Genomic DNA, 12,624 nt, shown 5'->3' with positions numbered 1-12,624 from the left:
TCCCCGCCCCCGCCGCGGCCACCGCCGCCGTCGCCGCTGCCACCGGGTTATAAAAACCCTCCGAGCCGGGAAAGGTGCGGATGCTTATTATAGACCGACGCGACATCAGCGCCTTGGGCCGCTTCTCTGCTGCAGCTTTTGGGAACGAGCTCCTCTAATTGCATCCACAGTAAGTGTCCCCGCCCCCCGGCAACTCCAGTCTACATCCCAGGGACAGACGCCCCTCACTTCGGCTGCGACCCGGGAAGCTCCGTTAAAGGGGACGCAGATCCCTCCCCTGCCCGCCTGTTCTCCTGAGCGGCTTCGCTGCTCTGACCCTTCCCACAGTGACCGCAGCACACCTTTCGCCCAAAAGCGAGAAGTCGGGGCAACAATAGCTTCTTCTGCCCAAGTCCCGGTCAGCTGGCGAGCCCCCGGCTGGCCCCGGAGACAGCGCGTGGAATCTGGGCCCGGCGCGGGCGCTGGGTCCCGGCCTATGAGCGTGTGTGTGCTGCGCGCTGTCGATGGAGATACGGTGGATGCGTTTGAGGAACCAAATAAATACTTCTCTATTTAGATCTCCACCTTCCCAAAGAAAAGCCCTCACTTGACACTCTTTCATTCCAGCCCTGGAGATCCTGCCTCCCCATTCCTAATAAAAGGCATAAAACCCCTGAAATGCCACCCTCACTGAGGGGCACCCCATCCTCCCTGGATTAAACCACCTGTGGATGAGAGCGGGGTGAGGTAGCAGGGAGGGAAAAAGAGATGACTTTAGCGCACCTGCACGCCGCAGGAAGGAAGGCCAGAGACAGCGAGGTGCACCAGAAGCGACCGGCCACACGCGCCTGCACCCCGCGCTGCGGTGCAGGCGGGAACAGTTTTTCTGTCTCACTGACCGAGTGCCTCTCGATCTCAGTCTCGATTCTGATCTCTACCTCTCTCGTGTTTCTTCTCCTCTCCGCAGTAGGCGTCCGTGGAAGCTCTGAGGACCGAGGGAGGGAGGACCCTGCGAAAGCTGCGACTATCCCTCGGGGCCATGGACTCGGACGCCAGCCTGGTGTCTAGCCGCCCGTCGTCGCCAGAGCCTGATGACCTTTTCCTGCCCGCCCGGAGCAAGAGCAGTGGGGGCAGCGGCTTCACGGGGGGCACCGTGTCCTCGTCCACGCCTAGCGACTGCCCGCCAGAGCGGAGCGCCGAGCTGCGCGGAGCCATGGGCGCGGCGGGCGCGCACCCGGGGGACAAGCTGGGCGGCGGTGGCTTCAAGTCATCCTCGTCCAGCACCTCGTCGTCCACGTCGTCAGCGGCCGCGTCGTCCACTAAGAAGGACAAGAAACAGATGACTGAGCCCGAGCTGCAGCAGCTACGCCTCAAGATCAACAGCCGCGAGCGCAAGCGGATGCACGACCTCAACATCGCCATGGACGGGCTGCGCGAGGTCATGCCGTACGCGCACGGCCCGTCGGTGCGCAAGCTCTCCAAAATCGCCACGCTGCTGCTGGCGCGCAACTACATCCTCATGCTCACCAACTCGCTGGAGGAGATGAAGCGACTGGTGAGCGAGATCTACGGCGGCCACCACGCCGGCTTCCACCCATCGGCCTGCGGCGGCCTGGCGCACTCAGCGCCCCTGCCCGCCGCCACCGCGCACCCCGCGGCCGCCGCCCACGCGGCGCACCACCCGGCGGTGCACCACCCCATCTTGCCGCCGGCCGCTGCGGCCGCCGCCGCCGCTGCAGCCGCCGCCGCGGTGTCCAGCGCCTCCCTGCCCGGCTCCGGCCTGTCGTCGGTCGGCTCCATTCGGCCCCCTCACGGCCTGCTCAAGTCTCCGTCGGCGGCGGCGGCAGCCCCGCTGGGGGGCGCGGGCGGCAGCGGCGGGGGCGGCGGCGGCTTCCAGCACTGGGGCGGCATGCCTTGCCCCTGCAGCATGTGCCAGGTGCCGCCCCCGCACCACCACGTGTCGGCCATGGGCGCCGGCAGTCTGCCGCGCCTAACCTCCGACGCCAAGTGAGCTTGGCCGGTGCAGGCGCGTTCTGGCGAGCGGGGCGGGAGGGGGCGGGTGGGGGGCGGAGGCTGCGGGGAAGCAAGGACTGACCGGCGCTGGGCCCTGGGAGCTCAGTTCCAAGGAGGAGCGCGGCACCGTGGGCTGGGGGTGGGGGCAATGGTGAGGACGCAGCACCCAGGAACGGAAGCAGTGGAGGCGCGCACTGCACAGTGGGGAGTGACAGGGGCATTTGCTCCGGGACCTGGTTCAACCCCCTCTGGCTTTAAACAGCGCTGCTCGGGTAGACACCGTTTTATATGAAGGCACAGCTACGTGCATCCCTTCCTCCAAACCCCCCTTCCCCCGAAAAAGAGGTGATTCTAAAAACTGTAGTTTCCCTGCGAACTTGGCCTCACACGGCCGGGGCAGCCCTTGGTTATACCGGGGAGGAAAGGAGGGAGGGGAGCGTTGGAGACTTCCTTTCCTGCCTCCTCTCTGGGCGGGAAGGAGACTCTCAGCCACACTCCAGAAGCGGCTGTCCGGGCCTTGCCCTCACGGGTCGTCCCTGGCCCAGGGCCAGGGGTACCAGTTGGTCAGAAGCTGGTATTTGGTACCAGAAGCACTTACGGTCGTGTCCAATCTCCATATGTGGGTAAACCCACAGCTGTCTCAGAACTGTTACCGTTCCTCCCTGTCGCTCCTATTGGTTTGGGGGCTTGTGGCTCTCTAATAAAATCTGTCGATGTTCCTTTTTCAACAGTATGAGCAAGCTTTATAGACGATCAGAATAGAACCACTTGTGGATTGGAATAACCTAAAACTGTCGACTTTAGGTGCGGGTGTTTTTTTAGTTATTTTAAGGTATAATCTCCCTCCCTTCCCATTCTTTCCATCTCTGAGCACGAAGTGATTTGATTTCTTACCTGACTGGGAGCAGTCATTTCGGTACCCGAGGGTTTGACAGAACTCAAAGGATGTTGCTGTGAATATAGTTTTGGTTATTTGGGGAGTTCTGTTGGCTTTTTAGTTTTTTCTTTCTTGGATGTGTAAATATCAATAACGAGGTAAGTGCGTGCTGCGGATCTGTTTGCTCACATGACTGCCAGTCCTACCCCCTCACCCCCCAGTCTAAGCCGGGTTTCTTCTATATTGGTTTCTTTTTGCCAGTTTAACACAAATGACAAACTCCTCCGTGCTTCCTGTCTTCCGCAAACCGCCTGGGCGCTACCGGAGTTGCAATATGGGCTTCAGGGCGTCTGCACGTAACATCCCGCCTCTGATCGCTGCCCCTTGCAGAGAGTGTATCATCTGTTTTATTTTTGTAAAAAGAAAAAAGTGCTAAATAATATTTATTACTTGTTTGGTTGCAAAAAAATGAAATAAATGATCGAGTGTTGAGATTTTAAATAAAATTTAAAGTAAGTCCGGTGTTTTCCAGCCTTGTGGGTGGGAGGAGGTGTGGGGAGCTGCCTGGGGAAGGGAGTGCAGGATTCCATCCCTTTCGGCCGGATTTGGGGACCGTTCTGCTGGTTTTGCCCTGGAGAAAGATAAAAGGGTTGTTTGCCTATTTTCCTCCCCCGTAACAAACATACTCACATTCTCTTTAAAGCACGTTCTGAGCACATCCTCCGGGTGCCTCTCACAACTCGTTTTTATTTTTATTTTCTAACGCCTAATCCGGAACTCCTTTTCCCTTTGGTTGAGGATTATGTTAATTGAAAGTGAAAATTTCCCTCCCTGCTCGAGGAACTTTGGGCCTCCGGAGTGAGGCCCGTGCCTTTGACTGGGGGGTCCGGGCTCTCGGTCTCCTGCCCTGCCGCGATTCCATTTGCTCTCTGCTGAGAGGTGGTCGCCCACCCGCATCCAGCTCGGGGCTTCAGCTGAGGACCAGCCACGTGAGGCCACCCCCGCGACCGGCATCGCCACGGTGTTCCCGGCAGAGCGCTGCGGGAGCGTTTGGCGCGGGATCTGCTAACCCTTCACTCCCTTCCCTGCGCTGTGCACGACCCTGCCCCGGCGCCCACCCCGGCCTTGAACTGCAATATGTCAGGTGCTGGGAACTGCCCGCGGGGAGCGAGACTGTTGCGAGACGCGCTTTGGCCTCGTGCTCTTCCTCCAGGGCCACCTCTGTTTTGTCGCCGCTACTGGGTTCTCCACAATCCAAAACTGCAATACAAATTTAGGACGTGGCTCTTAAGAGAGATTCTGGGTAAAAGTTAAAAAGCTTCGGCCTTTCCCGATCAAGGAAGAGGACAGACCATTTTGCAATCTTTCAGCCCGCCGGCTTACGGAAGAACGCGCACCCTTGAACGCAGCGAAGTGCGGACGCAGTGGACTGGTCCCGCGGCCCTGGGCCCTCTCGCCGACGACGTCTTTGGTGGCCACCGGTGGAAGGTCCCTGCGCCTAGGGCCCCCCGGGGCGGGGAAGGTTTCCCCGGTTGGAACCCCACTTCTTGAGGTCGCCCCTGAGCCTAAGGAGGACTCCCCTTGCCCGGGAATGAGGGTAGCTCCATCCCCTCGCTCGGGGACAGGTGCTTCCAGGTCCTCCAGAAGGTACTATCGGGCTGCTGACCTAAACAGCAGGCGGACGCCCAGGGATGGGTGCTGTAGGCCTCGTACCCGGCTTCGCTTTTGACGGAAGGCTGGGAAGAGGCCGAGGGGCTGCGGAGGGGAGAATAAAGGGGGTGGGGCCCAAACCGCACCACGCGAATCCAAGAAGAGAGTAGGGCAGGATCTAGTAGCTTTTATTTCGAAAGCCCATTTGAAACGAAAGTTGTTACGAATTCAAAGCTGGGCCTGCTCCAGCCGAAGACACAAACAGAGGGGACCCCGCGGGATGCGGGTAGGGGGTGGGGCTCCGTCGCAGTCTCAGCTTCCTTCACCCACCTCAAGGCTTGACGTGTGCAGCCGTGGGCTCCCGGCGTGCGCGGTGTATGCATAGAGGGGCAGTTGCTGAAACAAAATAAATCAGGTCTTTCCCCACAATCCCCATACCCAAACTCTCGGCCCGCGTCCAGCCGCCAGTCTCGCTAGACCTGGGCCTCCAAGGAAGGAAGGCCTGGATCCAGCCAGGCTCCGGGGCCTCCCCGGAACCACCCACCTAAACCTTGCGCCCAGCCACGGATCTGGGCCACCACTTGGGAGAGCGCAGCGTCCTCGGACTCCGAGTCGGCGCGCACAGGCGCACACGAGCGCGTACGTCCGCCCGGGGCAGGTGGCTCCTTGCAGAGCGGCCTTAGACTGGGGGCAGCCTGGGTGGGTGACTCAGGCCAGCGGTTGGGCTTCGGAGTAGAGCGAGAAAGAATGGTATGCTACCACGCGGACTTCCAAGGCGCACCCACAACCCCCAGTGAAAGCGAGGGGAGGGGAGAAGGCGGTGGCTAAACGGTCCCGGGAGAGACGCGGTCGGTCCGCAGGGCACTGGGACGGAGGCTCCCTTCCCGGCAGCATTAACTTCTCTCGTGCGCTGGTCTACAGCTCAGCTTCCCCACGCCCCACGTGGCCCTCGCAATTCCTCAGCTCTCAGCCTTGGGGCCCAGAGACTTCTGTCACCAGCCCCCAAGGTCTTCGAGAGTCTCTCCAACCCCTCCCCCACCATAAAAAGCCGCTGACTTAAGGTTGAAGGGCAGTGCCTCCTCCATGGCCTCTGTCCTCCAGAGCACTGTCCTACCTCTTCACTCCCTTACTGGGCAGCAGACACAGAGAAATGACTGTTCCCTGGATTCTGTGTTGGAGAGCATGCCAGAACCCCTGGGTGTTGTCCTGCACCTCTAGCGCCCATAGAGCTGAAACTCTGAATCCCAGGAACAGGCAGTAAGCCAAGGGGCAAAGCAAAGCTTCACACCTAAAGCACATCTCAGTTGGGAACGTTGCTGAGACCCAAGGTGTCGCACTCCCTCCGAGAGGATGGCTGTAGGAAGAACTATACCGGGGCACTCATGCAATCTGGGGTTGGGACAGCCCAGCAAGTAAGACCCGTCCTTCTCATTCCCAGACTGAAACCGGGGAAAAGCCCTGAGGCCAGGGCATTGGGTTTTAAAGCCCCCAAGACACTCTCAGTGCTGGAGAGCTGTCTGTCTGCCTCGCCTTAGGGCAGAAGCCACCTAGCAATCTGTCTGAACTCCCTCTGCTAAGTAAACACCTTGATGCCCCCTAGAAGTTCACCAAAAGCAAAAGATTCCCCCTATACAAGCCCACCTCTCATTTTAGGTCCTTCTTTTAATATGGACTTGGGGCCAAGTCTGGGTCTCCACACACGTGCTCCACAGTACCAGTAAGGATTATGGGGGTCTTTGACGGGGGTCCTACACCAAAGGTCTCAAGACTTTGCTGGTGACAGGCTCTTCAGTCATTGTCTCTGCAAACCTGTAAGAGGGGCCAGATTCAGGCCTGGCGGTTCTCAGGGTAAGTTGTTGCTGCACTGCGTCCCACCCTGGCTGGGGAGGGGTGCCTGTGGAACAGCAGGGATCAGCAGGCCACTCCTTGACTTGGAGGCTGCAGACAGACCATAGGCTAGACCCCCGGGGCTAAGCCCTCCACCCCCTGTCAGAGTAACGGGCCAGCCTAGGCAGGGCAGAGACGGGCATCACCCCTCACTCCCATCGCTACTTCCCATCTCTCTCTTGTGACTGCTTTGTTGCTACAGGGCCGCATCCATTTGTGGCTGGGGTTAATGGGGGGAGGGGACGCTGCAGAGAAGAACAGATGTGGCCGATCGGGGAGCAAGGAGGCAGCACGAGGCTGCACCTCGGGGAGTTCAGGATACTAATAATAGGCGGAGGAGGCTGGAAAAGGAGGCACTAACATTTATGGAAGGCTAGTTGGTATACAGCATCGCGCTGAGAGCTTTGCGTGTGTTATTAATTCATTCAGTTCTCCCGGTAACCCTTTGAGGATGGTGCTACTATTATTCCATTTTACATGCGAGGAAACTGAGGCACAGAGAGGGTGAGTGGCTTGCTGAGGGGAGGAGACAGTAAATGGAGGCGGCAGGGCTGTAATCTGGGAGTCTGGCTCCAGAGCCCACCTCGGGGAGGTCGCCCCATCCGCACCAAGGCCCCCCTCGCCGCCTCCCCCTCCAGGCTGTCCCCAGATTCTGGCTGAGCCGCCAGCCTCGGGAATCGTCGTCGGAGCTCCCGCGCTGCACCACGCCCAGCCCCCTTAGGTGACGCTCTCAATGCTTCCCTTGTGCGCCTGGACCCCATCTGGCCCCGACGCCCCCATCTGGACGGCGGGCGGTGCAGAAAGGCCTTAGCAATTAGCGGGCTCGGGTGGGCGCGCGGCGCGGGCGGAGAAGGGCCGCAGCGGGGGAGCTGAAGCGGCCCCTAATTAGGCCGCCGGCGGCGCCGAGAGGGACTATCGTTCGTGGCGGGACAGCTGCCACCTCCGCTGGCCCACGGGCTGCATCCCCTGCCCGGTTGCGCCGTCCACACCGCGTGCTGCAACTCGCAGAGGAGTCCTGCACGGGTCGGGCTGTGGGACCTCCGAGGAAGCGGTGGGGTGCGCGAGCAGGGAGGGCGCGCTGTCCTCCCCGGGAACCTCGGGCCTCACGTTACAGCACGCCGAGGGCCCCACAGACACGGGAGGGGGCCGACTGCCCCGCGGGCTTCCAGCTTGCGACCACGGAAAGTGGCGCGGCTGACCAGGACCGCCCAGCTGGGCACCGGCGTTGGGGTCCTCCAGCCTCCCCGTCGCCGTTCTCAGGGAACTGACTTGCTCCGTGATCTCGTGCCGAGCTGTGCGCCGGCATCCCCTCCACCCCTTGCTTCCTGGATCCCGAGCAGGCAGAACGGGCCCGAAGGGGACGCGCACCCACGTCCTCACCCGCCGGGGCCCCAGCGCGACCCGCTCGGGCTAGGATTGAAGCAGCTGCCTTGGACCGCGCGCGGCTTTCCTTTGGGGAGCTTTGAGTCTGCGGCGGCCGCAAGGCCTCTGAGTCCACTAGCTGTGGGCGGGGCTGGGAGTCCCCCCGCGAGAGGGAGACACGCGGAACCCACCAGGAGCGCCTAAGTTCACGTGGAGGCCAAACAGCATCCCGGACACCGGCCGGGCACCGGCACCCGGGTCCACGCTCCCTAGTCCACACCCGAGCTCGGGCTCACGGGTACAGGCGCACCGGTGAGCCTGGAACCTCGAAGCCTTGGCCGTGGCTGGAAGCCATTGGGGCCTGCTGAGCCCTGGAGGCCCGGCGAGCCAGTGATCGTTGGCCAAGGACAGCTCCGTTTACCTTCCCCTTCCTTGGCTTCCGGGAAAGCTGGTAATCTGTCCCCTTCCGCTCCTTCTAGCCCTTGTAGGCCCGGCCCACCGCCCTTCCCTCTGCCGGCCTCCCAGCCCAAGCCTGCTTTCTGAGGCCTCGGCTTCCCCGGGGAAGAGCCAGTGGGAAACAGGACCATGAGCAATTCACTCCCTCTTCGTCCTCACATCTTCTTGGCAGTAGAAGCTTGCCTTGCAGAGCAGGGCTGGAGTGGCCTCCCAGAAGCCTTGCGGGCTCTCTCTGACCTCAGTTTCCTCACCTGTAGAATGGAGCCAGGTTGGGTGATCACCAGAGCTCCGTGGGAGGATCAGGCTAGACCCTGGGTATCTGAGCCCTCAGGATCCCCTGGTCCACCTCTGGGCAGAGGTTCTGGGAGCCCCTGTCTGGCAGAGAGGGTAGGATGGGTGAAAACAACTCCCCTTAGTGTCCTGTGTGTGCACCAGGAGAATTCACAACCTCCACTGAAATGGGCGTGTAGACAATTCTAGAAATGACTCCCATTGGTCCTTGGCTTTTCAGCTCCCCCAGGATACAAACTGGCTTGGATGCCTTTGTATCTAGACATTCCTGCTTGATGTAAAAGAATGAATGGATGGATGGTGCACTGGGAGTGAATGGAGGACTCAGAGAAGGAAGAGGTTTCCAGAGTGTGGCGAGGGAGACGAGAGTGTGAGGGGCCAGAGAATCATGCGCTGATAGGGGCCCCTGGGGCCTGGAGACTGGTGGGCAATTTCGATTCTTTCCGGGGCAGCTGGGTTCCGATTCCCCCGCTCTACAGAGAGCCAAGTTATCAGATCTCCCGGGGCGTCTGTCTCTTCTTATGTAAATAGAATAGGTAATAATAGTACCAGACAATTGTGCTATTGCCAGGATTACATGAAATGGCCTAGGATTAAATGAATGGCCTCCTACCTGATCTTAGCCATGAACGGATGGGCCCAGGGACCTGGCCAGGGTATAGCGGCTGCACTCTCACTCATGAGCCTGGGCCTCCAGAAAGCAGCCACCAATATTTAGGTCATTTTTGCGGGTGGGGAAGCACTCAAACACCATGAAGACCGTGATTGGGCAGCTGGGTATGGGGTGGTGGTAGGCTGCCTTGGCCGGGCTCCACCGGCTGTGTGACCTGGAACAAGAGACAGGCACTTTCTGAACCTTAGCTTCTTTATCTGCAAAATAGGGGCGTGATGCTGGTACCATTTCCATAGCGAATCAGGTTTGAAAGGGAGAACCAGGCCCTGGGCCTGGCATACAGGGCAGGCCCACGGAGGCAGACGAGTCTACCTAGCTGCTGGGGTGTCATTTCACTGAATCTTCTACAAGGTCCTACAAGGGAGGGTCCCTGTTACTCTGTCACGTGGCCAGCCCCGGAGCATCCCAAGGGCGCCTATATGACCCAGAACCCCAGGAGAGGCCCAGAAGTGTCCCTGAGCTCTATATACAGAGTCCAATCCCCACTCCCACCCTGCAGGGCAAAGCCCCCGTTCTCACCTCCGCAGGCCTCAGGGTGCCTGGTACGGGGCCTGGCACATAGTCCTTGCATTGGCTAGTGGAGCAGGGCCCACTCCCTGCGTAGCAACCAGAATCAAGTCTTTTTAAGGGCAGGAGCCAGGATCAGAGAGGAATTAATTGAAGGGAAAGTTGTCTGAGAAACCGAGGCCCCAGCCCCGCAGTTCTCTCCCCTCCCTCTTGGGGGGAGCCCTTCCTCTCGGGGCCAGGCCTGCTTGTCCCTCTCTCCGCGCCCCTCGGATGCCCAGTGCAAGGGGTCAGCTGGAAGGTGAAGGACCCTTCCTGCTCTAGACTTGCCAAGGACAGCCACGGTGGTGGGGCCTCCTGGGAGTGGGGCTGGGAGCTCCCCATCACCCCACTTCTGACCTCGCCCAGCTATTCAGGCCCGTACAGCTAATGAAGACACCAGAGTGCTGTGTGGCTCAGCCCAGACAGGAAGGCAGTGACCTAGTGCAGCCCGTGTGCAGCAGGGGCAGGGAACTCCAAGCTGTTAAACCAAAAAGGCGTGGAAGACCCCTCCAGCCCGGGGGCTTACCCTGTCTCCCCTCTCCTTCCCATCATCCCTTCCACCAGATGGGAGTGGGGCTCAGGCCCCAGCCACCCACGGGCAGATCTGCTTGTCATCACCCCCGCATTTCGGGGGTTGAATCTATCAGTTACTTGAAAAAAAATTTTTATTGAAATATAGTTGATGTACAATGTTGTGGTAGTTTCAGGTGTATATTTTTATATATATATATATATATATATATATATATATATATATATATATATATATTCATTCTTTTTAAGATTCTTTTCCATTCTAGATTATTACAAGATATTGAGTTCCTTGTGCTATACGGTAGGTCCTTGTTGATTTCAGTCACTTCTTTTTGTTTGTTTTAATTGAGGTGAAATGTCTGTAAGATGAAATTAGTCATTTTCAAGTGAACAATTCAGTGGCATTCACAAGGTTGTATACCCACCACCTCTCTCTAGTTCCAAAACATTTTTATCCCCCAAAGGAAAACCCTGTGCCCGTTAAGCAGCTACTCTCCACTTCCTCTGCCTCCAGCCCCTGGTAACTGCTAATCTGCTTTCTGTCTCCACAGATTTACCTACTCCGGACATTTCATTTAAATGGAATCATATAATATGTCCGCTTTGCGTCTGGCTTTTTTCCCTTAGTGTAATGGTTTTGAGGTTTAGCCATCCTGTAACCTGTGTCAGTGCTTCACTCCTTTTCAAGGCTGCATAATATTCCATTGTATGGATGTACTGCCTTTTGTTTATCCATTCATCTGTTAACTTCTGAGTAACTCCTCAGGCCATTGCATGTGACCTGCCATGGTGAAAAGAAGCCTGGGCTAGGAGTTAAAAGTCTAGAGCAGGCTGGGCGTTCTAAGGCAAGTTGCTTGACCTTTCGGGGCCTCAATCTACGCATCTATAAAGTGAAAAGGCCCATTCTAAGTTGTGGCCCTCTGTGACTTTTCACAATGCTGAAGTCCTCCCTGACACTTGTAGAGAGAAGCCCCATGACTTTCTTGCCAGCCATAACCCTGTGTCAGGGACCCCCAAAAGAAAGCCCCGGGGCTGGACAGGCACCTCCAGTGAATCAGACCCCCCTAACAAGTCTGTACCTTTGGGTCTCAGAGAGGCCGAATCTTAGTGAGAAGTGTGGCTGAAGTAGGTAGTGTTTTGTGAGTTATTCCCTTATTAAATACCCAGCCAGATTCTCATCACCTGCGACTTGATGATGAAATGGTCAACTTACTTGTTGCATATACAGGACCTCATTATGATATAGTTAAGAGTCACATTTTAAGAAGCGGACATTGAACTAGATCATGAGGATTTAACGGAAACCGGGAGGTTGTAGAAATAGATGTCCTGGCTCCTGTAATCTGCGTCTCTCATCTGACACACATTTACCACCCTTTTACCCCATCTCCTGCTTTGGGCAGGTTGGAAACATACAGAAACGGAGTTAAGAGCTATGCTCTTTCTTAGCATTTAAGAGCTTTGAGGGAATTCCCTGGCTGTCCAGGGGTTAGGACTTGGTGCTTTCGCTGCCGAGGTCCTGGGTTCGATCCCTGGCTGGGGAACTAAGGTCCTGTAAGCTGCACAGCGTGCCCCCCCCCCAATTTAAAAACAATAAAAAATAAAAATGAAAAAGAGCTTTGAGACCTTCCCTAATTGGTGGGGGGGTTAGCCTACTGCCCTTTCCAATTGGAACTGAACTGGGGTGGAGGTAGACTTAAATGTAAGGGAGGTACCATTATCTCAAGGATGGTTCACATTTCGCTTTGGAATATGGAAGCTCTGTAAATTGACATGATAATTTCACCTCCTTCTCTTTCAATACTCCAGCCTTACCCTGGCACTTTCAATCCCCTTACTCTGCTCACTGTTTTTTTCCCCATACTATATTTTTAAAAATTTGTTAATTTTGTTGTTTACTGTCTGTCTTCCCCAGTGGAGTATAAGCTCCAAGAGGCAGAGGTCTTTGTTCATCCTGATCGCTGATATAGATCAGTGCCCAACCCACAGTAAGAGCTCAATAAACAGTCGTTGAATGAATGAATGATGAATGCACATGGAGGATTTTTGCCACCAAGCCCTTTCCTAACTAGAGCAGAAGAGGTCCGAAGCTTCACTGGGACTTCCACACAAGAATACACAAGCAGAAGCTGATCCTGTGGGAAAAAAAAAAAAAAAAGCATTGTTGAACTCTGCCTTCCCAAAAGTACATTTTAAAAATCAGCCAGGTCTTGGAGGCTGGTCACGTATTGGTCTTGGGATAAGGGGCAAATAAGCGGTTTTCTGAAATAATTTATCAGTTAGGATCAACAAATTTACTAAAGCTATAACGTCTTACAAACTTACTAAAGCTGTAACACTTAACAAACTTACGAAG

At 57.0% G+C, this 12,624-nt stretch overlaps 1 protein-coding gene across 1 annotated transcript; it reads left to right on the top strand.

Annotated features, from left to right (window-relative positions):
* Nucleotides 1-979: 979 nt before the first annotated feature.
* OLIG2 (oligodendrocyte transcription factor 2) lies at nt 980-1,990 on the top strand (the record flags this gene model as incomplete). The annotated part of the gene is made up of 1 exon (XM_082839514.1): nt 980-1,990. The coding sequence occupies exon 1, from the start codon at nt 1,019-1,021 to the stop codon at nt 1,988-1,990; it is 972 nt and encodes a 323-aa protein (XP_082695640.1). The 5' UTR covers nt 980-1,018.
* Nucleotides 1,991-12,624: the final 10,634 nt, after the last annotated feature.

Source organism: Leucopleurus acutus (assembly GCF_964270905.1).
Source record: "Leucopleurus acutus genome assembly, chromosome: 5".
Classification (NCBI taxonomy): Eukaryota; Metazoa; Chordata; class Mammalia; order Artiodactyla; family Delphinidae; genus Leucopleurus; species Leucopleurus acutus.
The sequence above is the reverse complement of the archived record's forward strand: the minus strand, read 5'-3'. Positions and strand labels throughout refer to the sequence as shown.